Here is a 16,750-nt window from a genome sequence, read left to right on the forward strand (position 1 = left end):
TGTGGAGATCAGAGTGCTTTGCTCTGTTGTTACCGACAGAGTAGGAACTGTGGTTCTTTTCGCAGTGGTGCTTTTGTCCACCGCTGTGGATTCATAGATCGTGGTAGGGGCAGAGGACGATGTGAATGTCCTATCCGTTGTTGTACTAGCCACTGTGGTCTCTGCCAAGGTTGAGGTCAATGTGCTTTGTTCTGTCGTTACCGGCAGTGTAGGAACTGTAGTTATTTGTGTCGTCGTACCTTGGTCCACCTGTGTAGATTCAGAAAACGTTGTCGAATGGACTGACGTTCTTGATCTGCTGCTGGTGGAGCTTGGTTCAAGGGTGGTGCTTGCTGAAGAATATTCTGTGGACTGTCCAGTTGAATACCCTTCAGATGTGCTGACAAGTGTACTTCGAGCAGGTTCTGTCGAAGATGCTGCGGAAGACAATCCAATTGTGCTTGTCTCTTCTGTAGTTGTACTAGCCACAGTGGTCTCAAGCAGAGTTGATGTAGCAGTGCTTCGCTCAGTGGTTGCCGGCACTGTACGAAAAGTTGTTCTTTGCGTTGTGCTACTTTGATCTGCCGATGTAGATTCGGCAAGCGTTGTCGTTGGCTCTGAAGTTCCTTGGCTGCTAGTGGTCGTTTGGATGCCGTATGTTGTGGCCGTGGAAGGATACCACGTGGTCTCTGATACGGTAGTATGACCTTCCGACGTGCCAATGATTGTAATTGTGGCACTTGGTGTTGTAGACGTGGCTAGAGATGATTCAAACGTAGTAGGCCTCTCCGTTCACTTGTAAACACCGGTATTCTCAGCCAATGTGGAGATCAGAGTGCTTTGCTCTGTTGTTACCGACAGAGTAGGAACTGTGGTTCTTTTCGCAGTGGTGCTTTTGTCCACCGGTGTGGATTCATAAAGCGTTGTCGGGGCAAGGAGATTTAAATGTGCTAGCCCTCTCCGTTGTTGTACTAGCCACTGTGGTCTCCGCCAAGGTTGAGGTCAAGGTGCTTTGTTCTGTCGTTACCGGCAGTGTAGGAACTGTGGTTCTTTGTGCCGTCGTACCTTGGTCCACCAGTGTAGATTCAGAAAACGTTGTCGAATGGACTGACGTTCTTGATCTGCTGCTGGTGGAGCTTGGTTCAAGGGTGGTGCTTGCTGAAGAATATTCTGTGGACTGTCCAGTTGAATACCCTTCAGAAGTGCTGACAAGTGTACTTCGAGCAGGTTCTGTCGAAGATGCTGCGGAAGACAATCCAGGTGTGCTTGTCTGCTCTGTAGTTGTACTAGCCACAGTGGTCTCAAGCAGAGTTGATGTAGCAGTGCTTCGCTCAGTGGTTACCGGCACTGTACGAAAAGTTGTTCTTTGCGTTGTGCTACTTTGATCTGCCGATGTAGATTCGGCAAGCGTTGTCGTTGGCTCTGAAGTTCCTTGGCTGCTAGTGGTCGTTTGGATGCCGTATGTTGTGGCCGTGGAAGGATACCTCGTGGTCTCTGATGCGGTAGTATGACCTTCCGACGTGCCAAGGATTGTGCTTTCGGAACTTGGTGTTGTAGACGTGGCTAGAGATGATTCAAACGTAGTAGGCCTCTCCGTTGTTGTACTTGCCACGGTGGTCTCAGCCAATGTGGAGATCAGAGTGCTTTGCTCTGTTGTTACCGACAGAGTAGGAACTGTGGTTCTTTTCGCAGTGGTGCTTTTGTCCACCGGTGTGGATTCATAAAGCGTTGTCGGGGCAAAGGACGATTTAAATGTGCTAGCCCTCTCCGTTGTTGTACTAGCCACTGTGGTCTCCGCCAAGGTTGAGGTCAATGTGCTTTGTTCTGTCGTTACCGGCAGTGTAGGAACTGTGGTTCTTTGTGCCGTCGTACCTTGGTCCACCAGTGTAGATTCAGAAAACATTGTCGAATGGACTGACGTTCTTGATCTGCTGCTGGTGGAGCTTGGTTCAAGGGTGGTGCTTGCTGAAGAATATTCTGTGGACTGTCCAGTTGAATACCCTTCAGAAGTGCTGACAAGTGTACTTCGAGCAGGTTCTGTCGAAGATGCTGCGGAAGACAATCCGGGTGTGCTTGTCTGCTCTGTAGTTGTACTAGCCACAGTGGTCTCAAGCAGAGTTGATGTAGCAGTGCTTCGCTCAGTGGTTGCCGGCACTGTACGAAAAGTTGTTCTTTGCGTTGTGCTACTTTGATCTGCCGATGTAGATTCGGCAAGCGTTGTCGTTGGCTCTGAAGTTCCTGGCTGCTAGTGGTCGTTTGGATGCCGTATGTTGTGCCCGTGGAAGGATACCACGTGGTCTCTGATACGGTAGTATGACCTTCCGACGTGCCAAGGATTGTGCTTGTGGCACTTGGTGTTGTAGACGTGGCTAGAGATGATTCAAACGTAGTAGGCCTCTCCGTTGTTGTACTTGCCACGGTGGTCTCAGCCAATGTGGAGATCAGAGTGCTTTGCTCTGTTGTTACCGACAGAGTAGGAACTGTGGTTCTTTTCGCAGTGGTGCTTTTGTCCACCGGTGTGGATTCATAGAGCGTTGTCGGGGCAAAGGACGATTTAAATGTGCTAGCCCTCTCCGTTGTTGTACTAGCCACTGTGGTCTCTGCCAAGGTTGAGGTCAATGTGCTTTGTTCTGTCGTTACCGGCAGTGTAGGAACTGTGGTTCTTTGTGTCGTCGTACTTTGGTCCACCTGTGTAGATTCAGAAAACGTTGTCGAATGGACTGACGTTCTTGATCTGCTGCTGGTGGAGCTTGGTTCAAGGGTGGTGCTTGCTGAAGAATATTCTGTGGACTGTCCAGTTGAATACCCTTCAGAAGTGCTGACAAGTGTACTTCGAGCAGGTTCTGTCGAAGATGCTGCGGAAGACAATCCAGGTGTGCTTGTCTGCTCTGTAGTTGTACTAGCCACAGTGGTCTCAAGCAGAGTTGATGTAGCAGTGCTTCGCTCAGTGGTTGCCGGCACTGTACGAAAAGTTGTTCTTTGCGTTGTGCTACTTTGATCTGCCGATGTAGATTCGACAAGCGTTGTCGTTGGCTCTGAAGTTCCTTGGCTGCTAGTGGTCGTTTGGATGCCGTATGTTGTGGCCGTGGAAGGATACCACGTGGTCTCTGATACGGTAGTATGACCTTCCGACGTGCCAGGATTGTGCTTTCGGCACTTGGTGTTGTAGACGTGGCTAGAGATGATTCAAACGTAGTAGGCCTCTCCGTTGTTGTACTTGCCACGGTGGTCTCAGCCAATGTGGAGATCAGAGTGCTTTGCTCTGTTGTTACCGACAGAGTAGGAACTGTGGTTCTTTTCGCAGTGGTGCTTTTGTCCACCGGTGTGGATTCATAAAGCGTTGTCGGGGCAAAGGACGATTTAAATGTGCTAGCCCTCTCCGTTGTTGTACTAGCCACTGTGGTCTCTGCCAAGGTTGAGGTCAATGTGCTTTGTTCTCTCGTTACCGGCAGTGTAGGAACTGTGGTTCTTTGTGCCGTCGTACCTTGGTCCACCAGTGTAGATTCAGAAAACGTTGTCGAATGGACTGACGTTCTTGATCTGCTGCTGGTGGAGCTTGGTTCAAGGGTGGTGCTTGCTGAAGAATATTCTGTGGACTGTCCAGTTGAATACCCTTCAGAAGTGCTGACAAGTGTACTTCGAGCAGGTTCTGTCGAAGATGCTGCGGAAGACAATCCAGGTGTGCTTGTCTGCTCTGTAGTTGTACTAGCCACAGTGGTCTCAAGCAGAGTTGATGTAGCAGTGCTTCGCTCAGTGGTTGCCGGCACTGTACGAAAAGTTGTTCTTTGCGTTGTGCTACTTTGATCTGCCGATGTAGATTCGGCAAGCGTTGTCGTTGGCTCTGAAGTTCCTTGGCTGCTAGTGGTCGTTTGGATGCCGTATGTTGTGGCCGTGGACGGATACCACGTGGTCTGCGATAGGGTTGTGTGACCTTCCGACGTGATTGTCCAGCTGCTTCCTTCTGTTGTGGCGATAGAGGTATGTCCTGCAGACTGCTCTGTGCTTGGATTCATTGTAGCAATAGTAGTTGTTTGACTGGTTGTACTTTGGTCTGACAGTGTCGATTCTATATATGTTGTGGTCGGAATTGTAGTTCTCGAAGTGCGGCTTCCTTCTGTCGTGGCGATAGAGGGATATCCTGTAGACTGTTTGGCAGTTGATTCATGTTCTGAAGTTTGCTCTGTGCTTGGATTCACTGTAGCAAGTGCCGTTGTTTGGCCGTTCGTGCTTTGTTCTAGCAATGTCGATTCCATGAATGTCGTGGTCGGAATTGTAGTTTTCGAAGTGCTGCTCGATGAGCTGCTTTCTTCTGTCGTGAGAATTGTTGTCGTTGGCACAGTCTCTTTAAAAGTAGTCATTAAAGTGCTCATCTCTGTACTAGGATTCATTATAGCAATCGTGGTTCTTTGGCCGGTCGTACCTTCGTCTGACGGTGTCCATTCAATAAATGTTGTGGTCGGAATTGTAGTTCTCGAAGTGCTGATTGTCGTAGGAGGCACCGTTGTCTCTTCATCAGTAGTCTGCTCTGTGCTTGGATTCACTGTAGTAAGTGTAGTTCTTTGGCCGTTCGTACTTTGATCTGGTAGTGTCGATTCCATAAATGTTGTGGTCGGAACTGAAGTTGCCACAGAAGATGTCAGTAGTTCCTCATCCGTGGTCGGTTCAATGGTTGCGATTGCTGTGGTCTCTACCAAGGTTGAGGTCAAGGTGCTTTGTTCTGTCGTTACCGGCAGTGTAGGAACTGTGGTTCTTTGTGCCGTCGTGCCTTGGTCCACCGGTGTAGATTCTGAAAACGCTGTCGAATGGACTGACGTTGTTGATCTGCTAGTGGTGGAGCTTGGTTCAAGGGTGGTGCCTGCTGAAGAATATTCTGTGGACTGTCCAGTTGAAAACCCTTCAGAAGAACTGACAAGAGTACTTCGAGCAGGTTCTGTCGAAGATGCTGTGGAAGACAAGCCAATTGTGCTTGTCTGCTCTGTAGTTGTACTAGCCACTGTGGTCTCAAGCAGAGTTGATGTAGCAGTGCTTCGCTCAGTGGTTGCTGGCACTGTGCGGAAGGTGGTTCTTTGCGTGGTGCTACTTTGGTCTGCCGATGTAGATTCGGCAAGCGTTGTCGTTGGCACTGACGTTCCTTGGCTGCTTGTGGTCGTTTTGATGCCGTATGTTGTGGCCGTGGACGGATACCACGTGGTCTGCGATAGTGTGGTATGACCTTCCGACGTGCCAAGGATTGTGCTTGTGGCACTTGGTGTTGTAGACGTGGCTACAGACGATTCAAACGTACTAGGCCTCTCCGTTGTTGTACTTGCCACGGTGGTCTCTGGTAAGGTTGAGGTCAAAGTGCTTTGCTCGGTTGTTACCGACAGAGTAGGAACTGTGGTTCTTTGCGCGGTCGTGCTTTCGTCCACCGGTGTCGATTCAGAAAGCGTTGTCGTGGAAAAAGTCGAGTTAAATGTGCTAGCCCTCTCCGTTGTTGTACTAGCCACTGTGGTCTCTGCCAAGGTTGAGGTCAAGGTGCTTTGTTCTGTCGTTACCGGCAGTGTAGGAACTGTGGTTCTTTGTGCCGTCGTACCTTGGTCCACCGGTGTAGATTCAGAAAACGTTGTCGAATGGACTGACGTTGTTGATCTGCTAGTGGTGGAGCTTGGTTCAAGGGTGGTGCCTGCTGAAGAATATTCTGTGGACTGTCCAGTTGAATACCCTTCAGAAGTACTGACAAGAGTACTTCGAGCACGTTCTGTGAAGACGCGGCGGAAGACAATCCGATTGTGCTTGTCTGCTCTGTAGTTGTACTAGCCACTGTGGTCTCAAGCAGAGTTGATGTAGCAGTGCTTCGCTCAGTGGTTACAGGCACTGTGCGGAAGGTGGTTCTTTGCGTGGTGCTACTTTGGTCTGCCGATGTAGATTCGGCAAGCGTGGTCCTTGGCACTGACGTTCCTTGGCTGCTTGTGGTTGTTTTGATGCCGTATGTTGTGGCCGTGGACGGATACCAGGTGGTCTGCGATAGGGTGGTATGACCTTCCGACGTGCCAAGGATTGTGCTTGTGGCACTTGGTGTTGTAGAGGTGGCTAAAGACGATTCAAACGTACTATGCCTCTTTGTTGTTCTACTAGCCACAGTGGTCTCTGGCAAGGTTGAGGTCAAAGTGCTTTGCTCTGTTGTGCTTAATGTATTTGTGGTGCCACCAGACTTTATACGTGTGAATGTCGACGGTTCTTCCGTACTGTAGTGAATCGTTGCTAATTCGGTTAGCGTGGATGTTTGAAGGGTTGTTCTCGGTGTGCTTTGTTCTGTTTCTAGATCTGTTGTTGCCCACACTGTGCTACCACGCGTGCCAATGGGACTTGGTTGTGAATGTGTGTATGTCATCGGTTTCTTTGTGGAAATAGGAATCGTCGTTACGTCAGAGCGTGTTGTCGGCTGTGTAGACATTGTTAGGGTTTTCTGTGTTGAAATGGGGACTGTGTGTCTTTCCGTCGAAGTCACGTCCGTACTTTGTTGGTCTGTTACAACAACAACAACAACAACAAGCTTTACCAACACGACATTAAGTACAGTTACTTCTGTATGGTCAACTATAAACTACAACAAAATAGAGAGAAAGTACATATATCTTATGTGTGGTTGATGCGAATGATCTTTCTAAAGAAAACATTGTCGTCGGAATTGAAAAGTGGTTAGTGAATGGGTAATGAAAGACAAACCTGATGTGCTTGATAGGGTGGACGACATCGTGCTTCTCTCTGTAGTAGGAGCAAGAGTTGAAATTGGGCTGCTTTGGTCCGAGATGGACGGACTCGGCGATTCAAGATCCCCAGCTTCTGTTGTATCCGACAAAATAGACGATAATTTAAGCGATGTTGATGATTGTAGTCTTACTGTTGTCGAAATTATTGTATTAGCTTCTGTACTTGGTTTTTCTGTCATAGATGCTGTGGTCATGTCAGTAGTAGCACCAAAAGGTGTTACTGTCGTCGCTTGACTTGTATTCATGTCATTATACAAAGTCATTGTATTAGCTTCTGTACTTGGCCTCTCTGTCCCAAAGGCTGTAGATATGTCAGAAGTAGAATCCGTAGGCGTCAATGTCAACGTTTGAGCAGTAGTCAAGGCACTAAATACACTATAAAGGTTGTTCGCCGTCGTCGAAGGGGGTGTCGTGCTTTGCCCGGCTGTTACCGACAGAGTAGGAACTGTGGTTCTTTGCGCGGTCGTGCTTTCGTCCACCGGTGTCAATTCAGAAAGCGTTGTCGTGGCAAAAGACGAGGTAAATGTGCTAGCCCTCTCCGTTGTTGTACTAGCCACTGTGGTCTCTGCCAAGGTTGAGGTCAAGGTGCTTTGTTCTGTCGTTACCGGCAGTGTAGGGACTGTGGTTCTTTGCGCAGTTGTACCTTGGTCAACCGCTGTAGATTCAGAAAACGTTGTCGAAAGGACTGACGTTCTTGATGTGCTAGTGGTGGAGCTTGGTTCAACTGTGGTGCCTTCTGAGGAATATTCTGTCGACTGTCCAGTTGAATATCCTTCAGAAGTGCTAACAAGTGTACTTCGAGCACGTTCTGTGGAAGACGCGGCGGAAGACAATCCGATTGTGCTTGTCTGCTCTGCAGTCGTAGTAGCCACTGTGGTCTCATCAAGAGTCGATGTAGCAGTGCTTAGCTCAGTGGTTGCTGGCACTGTACGGAAGGTGGTTCTCTGCGTGGTGCTACTTTGTTCTGCCGATGTAGATTCTGCAGGCGTTGTCGTTGAGACTGAAGTTGCTTGGCTGCTTGTGGTCGTTTTCATGCCGTAGGTTGTAGCCGTGGACGGATGCCCAGTGGTCTGCGATACGGTGGTATGACCTTCCGACGTGCCAAGGATTGTGGTTGTAGCACTGGGTGTTGTAGACGTGGCTACAGACGATTCAAACGTGCTAGGCCTCTCCGTTGTTGTGGTCTCTGCCAAGGTTGAGGTCAAAGTACTCTGCTCTGTTGTTCCCGCCAGAGTAGGAACTGTCGTTCTTTGCGCAGTTGTAGTTTTGTCCGTTGTTGCACTAGCCACGGTGGTCTCTGCCAAGGTGGAGGTCAAAGTGCTTTGCTCTGTTGTTACCTGCACAGTAGGAACTGTCGTTCTTTGCGCGGTTGTGGTTTTGTCCGCCGCTGTGGATTCAGCAAGCGTTGTCGTGGCGGAAGACGATGGAAATGTGCTAGACCTCTCCGTTGTTGTACTAGCCACGGTGGTCTCTGCCAAGGTAGAGGTCAAAGTGCTTTGCTCTGTTGTTACCGGCAATGTAGGAACTGTGGTTCTTTGCGCAGTTGTACCTTGGTCCACCGGTGTAGATTCAGAAAACGTTGTCGAAAGGACTGACGTTCTTGATGTGCTAGTGGTGGAGCTTGGTTCAACTGTGGTGCCTTCTGAGGAATATTCTGTCGACTGTCCAGTTGAATATCCTTCAGAAGTGCTAACAAGTGTACTTCGAGCACGTTCTGTGGAAGACGCGGCGGAAGACAATCCGATTGTGCTTGTCTGCTCTGCAGTCGTAGTAGCCACTGTGGTCTCATCAAGAGTCGATGTAGCAGTGCTTAGCTCAGTGGTTGCTGGCACTGTACGGAAGGTGGTTCTCTGCGTGGTGCTACTTTGTTCTGCCGATGTAGATTCTGCAGGCGTTGTCGTTGAGACCGAAGTTCCTTGGCTGCTTGTGGTCGTTTCGATGCCGTATGTTGTGGCCGTGGACGGATACCACGTGGTCTGAGATAGGGTGGTATGACCTTCCGACGTGCCAAGGATTGTGGTTGTAGCACTGGGTGTTGTAGACGTGGCTAAAGACGATTCAAACGTGCTAGGCCTCTCCGTTGTTGTGGTCTCTGCCAAGGTTGAGGTCAAAGTACTCTGCTCTGTTGTTCCCGCCAGAGTAGGAACTGTCGTTCTTTGTGCAGTTGTAGTTTTGTCCGTTGTTGCACTAGCCACGGTGGTCTCTGCCAAGGTGGAGGTCAAAGTGCTTTGCTCTGTTGTTACCTGCACAGTAGGAACTGTCGTTCTTTGCGCGGTTGTGGTTTTGTCCGCCGCTGTGGATTCAGCAAGCGTTGTCGTGGCGGAAGACGATTGAAATGTGCTAGACCTCTCCATTGTTGTACTAGCCACGGTGGTCTCAGCCAAGGTAGAGGTCAAAGTGCTTTGCTCTGTTGTAACCGGCAATGTAGGAACTGTGGTTCTTTGCGCAGTTGTACCTTGGTCCACCGCTGTAGATTCAGAAAACGTTGTCGAAAGGACTGACGTTCTTGATGTGCTAGTGGTGGAGCTTGGTTCAACTGTGGTGCCTTCTGAGGAATATTCTGTCGACTGTCCAGTTGAATATCCTTCAGAAGTGCTAACAAGTGTACTTCGAGCACGTTCTGTGGAAGACGCGGCGGAAGACAATCCGATTGTGCTTGTCTGCTCTGCAGTCGTAGTAGCCACTGTGGTCTCATCAAGAGTCGATGTAGCAGTGCTTAGCTCAGTGGTTGCTGGCACTGTACGGAAGGTGGTTCTCTGCGTGGTGCTACTTTGTTCTGCCGATGTAGATTCTGCAGGCGTTGTCGTTGAGACCGAAGTTCCTTGGCTGCTTGTGGTCGTTTCGATGCCGTATGTTGTGGCCGTGGACGGATACCACGTGGTCTGAGATAGGGTGGTATGACCTTCCGACGTGCCAAGGATTGTGGTTGTAGCACTGGGTGTTGTAGACGTGGCTAAAGACGATTCAAACGTGCTAGGCCTCTCCGTTGTTGTGGTCTCTGCCAAGGTTGAGGTCAAAGTACTCTGCTCTGTTGTTCCCGCCAGAGTAGGAACTGTCGTTCTTTGCGCAGTTGTGGTTTTGTCCGTTGTTGCACTAGCCACGGTGGTCTCTGCCAAGGTGGAGGTCAAAGTGCTTTGCTCTGTTGTTACCTGCACAGTAGGAACTGTCGTTCTTTGCGCGGTTGTGGTTTTGTCCGCCGCTGTGGATTCAGCAAGCGTTGTCGTGGCGGAAGACGATTGAAATGTGCTAGACCTCTCCATTGTTGTACTAGCCACGGTGGTCTCAGCCAAGGTAGAGGTCAAAGTGCTTTGCTCTGTTGTAACCGGCAATGTAGGAACTGTGGTTCTTTGCGCAGTTGTACCTTGGTCCACCGCTGTAGATTCAGAAAACGTTGTCGAAAGGACTGACGTTCTTGATGTGCTAGTGGTGGAGCTTGGTTCAACTGTGGTGCCTTCTGAGGAATATTCTGTCGACTGTCCAGTTGAATATCCTTCAGAAGTGCTAACAAGTGTACTTCGAGCACGTTCTGTGGAAGACGCGGCGGAAGACAATCCGATTGTGCTTGTCTGCTCTGCAGTCGTAGTAGCCACTGTGGTCTCATCAAGAGTCGATGTAGCAGTGCTTAGCTCACTGGTTGCTGGCACTGTACGGAAGGTGGTTCTCTGCGTGGTGCTACTTTGTTCTGCCGATGTAGATTCTGCAGGCGTTGTCGTTGAGACCGAAGTTCCTTGGCTGCTTGTGGTCGTTTCGATGCCGTATGTTGTGGCCGTGGACGGATACCACGTGGTCTGAGATAGGGTGGTATGACCTTCCGACGTGCCAAGGATTGTGGTTGTAGCACTGGGTGTTGTAGACGTGGCTAAAGACGATTCAAACGTGCTAGGCCTCTCCGTTGTTGTGGTCTCTGCCAAGGTTGAGGTCAAAGTACTCTGCTCTGTTGTTCCCGCCAGAGTAGGAACTGTCGTTCTTTGCGCAGTTGTGGTTTTGTCCGTTGTTGCACTAGCCACGGTGGTCTCTGCCAAGGTGGAGGTCAAAGTGCTTTGCTCTGTTGTTACCTGCACAGTAGGAACTGTCGTTCTTTGCTCGGTTGTGGTTTTGTCCGCCGCTGTGGATTCAGCAAGCGTTGTCGTGGCGGAAGACGATTGAAATGTGCTAGACCTCTCCATTGTTGTACTAGCCACGGTGGTCTCAGCCAAGGTAGAGGTCAAAGTGCTTTGCTCTGTTGTAACCGGCAATGTAGGAACTGTGGTTCTTTGCGCAGTTGTACCTTGGTCCACCGCTGTAGATTCAGAAAACGTTGTCGAAAGGACTGACGTTCTTGATGTGCTAGTGGTGGAGCTTGGTTTAAGGGTGGTGCCTGCTGAAGAATATTCTGTCGACTGTCCAGTTGAATACCCTTCAGAAGTGCTAACAAGTGTACTTCGAGCACGTTCTGTGGAAGACGCGGCGGAAGACAATCCGATTGTGCTTGTCTGCTCTGCAGTCGTAGTAGCCACTGTGGTCTCATCAAGAGTCGATGTAGCAGTGCTTAGCTCAGTGGTTGCTGGCACTGTACGGAAGGTGGTTCTCTGCGTGGTGCTACTTTGTTCTGCCGATGTAGATTCTGCAGGCGTTGTCGTTGAGACCGAAGTTCCTTGGCTGCTTGTGGTCGTTTCGATGCCGTATGTTGTGGCCGTGGACGGATACCACGTGGTCTGAGATAGGGTGGTATGACCTTCCGACGTGCCAAGGATTGTGGTTGTAGCACTGGGTGTTGTAGACGTGGCTACAGACGATTCAAACGTGCTAGGCCTCTCCGTTGTTGTGGTCTCTGCCAAGGTTGAGGTCAAAGTACTCTGCTCTGTTGTTCCCGCCAGAGTAGGAACTGTCGTTCTTTGCGCAGTTGTAGTTTTGTCCGTTGTTGCACTAGCCACGGTGGTCTCTGCCAAGGTGGAGGTCAAAGTGCTTTGCTCTGTTGTTACCTGCACAGTAGGAACTGTCGTTCTTTGCGCAGTTGTGGTTTTGTCCGCCGCTGTGGATTCAGCAAGCGTTGTCGTGGCGGAAGACGATTGAAATGTGCTAGACCTCTTCGTTGTTGTACTAGCCACGGTGGTCTCAGCCAAGGTAGAGGTCAAAGTGCTTTGCTCTGCTGTAACCGGCAATGTAGGAACTGTGGTTCTTTGCGCAGTTGTACCTTGGTCCACCGGTGTAGATTCAGAAAACGTTGTCGAAAGGACTGACGTTCTTGATGTGCTAGTGGTGGAGCTTGGTTCAACTGTGGTGCCTTCTGAGGAATATTCTGTCGACTGTCCAGTTGAATATCCTTCAGAAGTGCTAACAAGTGTACTTCGAGCACGTTCTGTGGAAGACGCGGCGGAAGACAATCCGATTGTGCTTGTCTGCTCTGCAGTCGTAGTAGCCACTGTGGTCTCATCAAGAGTCGATGTAGCAGTGCTTAGCTCAGTGGTTGCTGGCACTGTACGGAAGGTGGTTCTCTGCGTGGTGCTACTTTGTTCTGCCGATGTAGATTCTGCAGGCGTTGTCGTTGAGACCGAAGTTCCTTGGCTGCTTGTGGTCGTTTCGATGCCGTATGTTGTGGCCGTGGACGGATACCACGTGGTCTGAGATAGGGTGGTATGACCTTCCGACGTGCCAAGGATTGTGGTTGTAGCACTGGGTGTTGTAGACGTGGCTAAAGACGATTCAAACGTGCTAGGCCTCTCCGTTGTTGTGGTCTCTGCCAAGGTTGAGGTCAAAGTACTCTGCTCTGTTGTTCCCGCCAGAGTAGGAACTGTCGTTCTTTGCGCAGTTGTGGTTTTGTCCGTTGTTGCACTAGCCACGGTGGTCTCTGCCAAGGTGGAGGTCAAAGTGCTTTGCTCTGTTGTTACCTGCACAGTAGGAACTGTCGTTCTTTGCGCGGTTGTGGTTTTGTCCGCCGCTGTGGATTCAGCAAGCGTTGTCGTGGCGGAAGACGATTGAAATGTGCTAGACCTCTCCATTGTTGTACTAGCCACGGTGGTCTCAGCCAAGGTAGAGGTCAAAGTGCTTTGCTCTGTTGTAACCGGCAATGTAGGAACTGTGGTTCTTTGCGCAGTCGTACCTTGGTCCACCGGTGTAGATTCAGAAAACGTTGTCGAAAGGACTGACGTTCTTGATGTGCTAGTGGTGGAGCTTGGTTCAACTGTGGTGCCTTCTGAGGAATATTCTGTCGACTGTCCAGTTGAATATCCTTCAGAAGTGCTAACAAGTGTACTTCGAGCACGTTCTGTGGAAGACGCGGCGGAAGACAATCCGATTGTGCTTGTCTGCTCTGCAGTCGTAGTAGCCACTGTGGTCTCATCAAGAGTCGATGTAGCAGTGCTTAGCTCAGTGGTTGCTGGCACTGTACGGAAGGTGGTTCTCTGCGTGGTGCTACTTTGTTCTGCCGATGTAGATTCTGCAGGCGTTGTGGTTGAGACTGAAGTTGCTTGGCTGCTTGTGGTCGTTTTCATGCCGTAGGTTGTAGCCGTGGACGGATGCCCAGTGGTCTGCGATACGGTGGTATGACCTTCCGACGTGCCAAGGATTGTGGTTGTAGCACTGGGTGTTGTAGACGTGGCTAAAGACGATTCAAACGTGCTAGGCCTCTCCGTTGTTGTGGTCTCTGCCAAGGTTGAGGTCAAAGTACTCTGCTCTGTTGTTCCCGCCAGAGTAGGAACTGTCGTTCTTTGCGCAGTTGTAGTTTTGTCCGTTGTTGCACTAGCCACGGTGGTCTCTGCCAAGGTGGAGGTCAAAGTGCTTTGCTCTGTTGCTACCTGCACAGTAGGAACTGTCGTTCTTTGTGCGGTTGTGGTTTTGTCCGCCGCTGTGGATTCAGCAAGCGTTGTCGTGGCGGAAGACGATGGAAATGTGCTAGACCTCTCCCTTGTTGTACTAGCCACGGTGGTCTCTGCCAAGGTAGAGGTCAAAGTGCTTTGCTCTGTTGTAACCGGCAATGTAGGAACTGTGGTTCTTTGCGCAGTTGTACCTTGGTCCACCGGTGTAGATTCAGAAAACGTTGTCGAAAGGACTGACGTTCTTGATGTGCTAGTGGTGGAGCTTGGTTCAACTGTGGTGCCTTCTGAGGAATATTCTGTCGACTGTCCAGTTGAATATCCTTCAGAAGTGCTAACAAGTGTACTTCGAGCACGTTCTGTGGAAGACGCGGCGGAAGACAATCCGATTGTGCTTGTCTGCTCTGCAGTCGTAGTAGCCAATGTGGTCTCATCAAGAGTCGATGTAGCAGTGCTTAGCTCAGTGGTTGCTGGCACTGTACGGAAGGTGGTTCTCTGCGTGGTGCTACTTTGTTCTGCCGATGTAGATTCTGCAGGCGTTGTCGTTGAGACCGAAGTTCCTTGGCTGCTTGTGGTCGTTTCGATGCCGTATGTTGTGGCCGTGGACGGATACCACGTGGTCTGAGATAGGGTGGTATGACCTTCCGACGTGCCAAGGATTGTGGTTGTAGCACTGGGTGTTGTAGACGTGGCTAAAGACGATTCAAACGTGCTAGGCCTCTCCGTTGTTGTGGTCTCTGCCAAGGTTGAGGTCAAAGTACTCTGCTCTGTTGTTCCCGCCAGAGTAGGAACTGTCGTTCTTTGCGCAGTTGTGGTTTTGTCCGTTGTTGCACTAGCCACGGTGGTCTCTGCCAAGGTGGAGGTCAAAGTGCTTTGCTCTGTTGTTACCTGCACAGTAGGAACTGTCGTTCTTTGCGCGGTTGTGGTTTTGTCCGCCGCTGTGGATTCAGCAAGCGTTGTCGTGGCGGAAGACGATTGAAATGTGCTAGACCTCTCCATTGTTGTACTAGCCACGGTGGTCTCAGCCAAGGTAGAGGTCAAAGTGCTTTGCTCTGTTGTAACCGGCAATGTAGGAACTGTGGTTCTTTGCGCAGTCGTACCTTGGTCCACCGCTGTAGATTCAGAAAACGTTGTCGAAAGGACTGACGTTCTTGATGTGCTAGTGGTGGAGCTTGGTTCAACTGTGGTGCCTTCTGAGGAATATTCTGTCGACTGTCCAGTTGAATATCCTTCAGAAGTGCTAACAAGTGTACTTCGAGCACGTTCTGTGGAAGACGCGGCGGAAGACAATCCGATTGTGCTTGTCTGCTCTGCAGTCGTAGTAGCCACTGTGGTCTCATCAAGAGTCGATGTAGCAGTGCTTAGCTCACAAGTGCTAACAAGTGTACTTCGAGCACGTTCTGTGGAAGACGCGGCGGAAGACAATCCGATTGTGCTTGTCTGCTCTGCAGTCGTAGTAGCCACTGTGGTCTCATCAAGAGTCGATGTAGCAGTGCTTAGCTCAGTGGTTGCTGGCACTGTACGGAAGGTGGTTCTCTGCGTGGTGCTACTTTGTTCTGCCGATGTAGATTCTGCAGGCGTTGTCGTTGAGACCGAAGTTCCTTGGCTGCTTGTGGTCGTTTCGATGCCGTATGTTGTGGCCGTGGACGGATACCACGTGGTCTGAGATAGGGTGGTATGACCTTCCGACGTGCCAAGGATTGTGGTTGTAGCACTGGGTGTTGTAGACGTGGCTAAAGACGATTCAAACGTGCTAGGTCTCTCCGTTGTTGTGGTCTCTGCCAAGGTTGAGGTCAAAGTACTCTGCTCTGTTGTTCCCGCCAGAGTAGGAACTGTCGTTCTTTGCGCAGTTGTGGTTTTGTCCGTTGTTGCACTAGCCACGGTGGTCTCTGCCAAGGTGGAGGTCAAAGTGCTTTGCTCTGTTGTTACCTGCACAGTAGGAACTGTCGTTCTTTGCGCAGTTGTGGTTTTGTCCGCCGCTGTGGATTCAGCAAGCGTTGTCGTGGCGGAAGACGATTGAAATGTGCTAGACCTCTCCATTGTTGTACTAGCCACGGTGGTCTCAGCCAAGGTAGAGGTCAAAGTGCTTTGCTCTGTTGTAACCGGCAATGTAGGAACTGTGGTTCTTTGCGCAGTTGTACCTTGGTCCACCGCTGTAGATTCAGAAAACGTTGTCGAAAGGACTGACGTTCTTGATGTGCTAGTGGTGGAGCTTGGTTCAACTGTGGTGCCTTCTGAGGAATATTCTGTCGACTGTCCAGTTGAATATCCTTCAGAAGTGCTAACAAGTGTACTTCGAGCACGTTCTGTGGAAGACGCGGCGGAAGACAATCCGATTGTGCTTGTCTGCTCTGCAGTCGTAGTAGCCACTGTGGTCTCATCAAGAGTCGATGTAGCAGTGCTTAGCTCAGTGGTTGCTGGCACTGTACGGAAGGTGGTTCTCTGCGTGGTGCTACTTTGTTCTGCCGATGTAGATTCTGCAGGCGTTGTCGTTGAGACCGAAGTTCCTTGGCTGCTTGTGGTCGTTTCGATGCCGTATGTTGTGGCCGTGGACGGATACCACGTGGTCTGAGATAGGGTGGTATGACCTTCCGACGTGCCAAGGATTGTGGTTGTAGCACTGGGTGTTGTAGACGTGGCTAAAGACGATTCAAACGTGCTAGGCCTCTCCGTTGTTGTGGTCTCTGCCAAGGTTGAGGTCAAAGTACTCTGCTCTGTTGTTCCCGCCAGAGTAGGAACTGTCGTTCTTTGCGCAGTTGTGGTTTTGTCCGTTGTTGCACTAGCCACGGTGGTCTCTGCCAAGGTGGAGGTCAAAGTGCTTTGCTCTGTTGTTACCTGCACAGTAGGAACTGTCGTTCTTTGCGCGGTTGTGGTTTTGTCCGCCGCTGTGGATTCAGCAAGCGTTGTCGTGGCGGAAGACGATTGAAATGTGCTAGACCTCTCCATTGTTGTACTAGCCACGGTGGTCTCAGCCAAGGTAGAGGTCAAAGTGCTTTGCTCTGTTGTAACCGGCAATGTAGGAACTGTGGTTCTTTGCGCAGTTGTACCTTGGTCCACCGCTGTAGATTCAGAAAACGTTGTCGAAAGGACTGACGTTCTTGATGTGCTAGTGGTGGAGCTTGGTTCAACTGTGGTGCCTTCTGAGGAATATTCTGTCGACTGTCCAGTTGAATATCCTTCAGAAGTGCTAACAAGTGTACTTCGAGCACGTTCTGTGGAAGACGCGGCGGA

General features: G+C 50.3%; 1 protein-coding gene across 1 annotated transcript in view; it reads right to left on the reverse strand.

The window, feature by feature from the left end:
• Nucleotides 1-6,712, reverse strand: part of LOC118425009 (serine-rich adhesin for platelets-like) — a 16,160-nt gene extending 9,448 nt beyond the window's left edge. Inside the window, exons 1-6 of the mRNA XM_035833824.1 lie at nt 6,685-6,712; nt 5,828-6,105; nt 4,400-5,252; nt 3,113-3,241; nt 2,196-2,435; nt 1,492-1,629 (exon numbers count right to left, since the gene is read on the reverse strand). Of these exons, the coding sequence (XP_035689717.1) occupies nt 1,492-1,629; nt 2,196-2,435; nt 3,113-3,241; nt 4,400-5,252; nt 5,828-6,105; nt 6,685-6,712 (1,666 nt within the window). The remainder of the gene's footprint in view (nt 1-1,491; nt 1,630-2,195; nt 2,436-3,112; nt 3,242-4,399; nt 5,253-5,827; nt 6,106-6,684) is intronic.
• Between the last annotated feature and the right edge of the window lie 10,038 nt (nt 6,713-16,750).

This window comes from Branchiostoma floridae, chromosome 10 (assembly GCF_000003815.2).
Source record: "Branchiostoma floridae strain S238N-H82 chromosome 10, Bfl_VNyyK, whole genome shotgun sequence".
Classification (NCBI taxonomy): Eukaryota; Metazoa; Chordata; class Leptocardii; order Amphioxiformes; family Branchiostomatidae; genus Branchiostoma; species Branchiostoma floridae.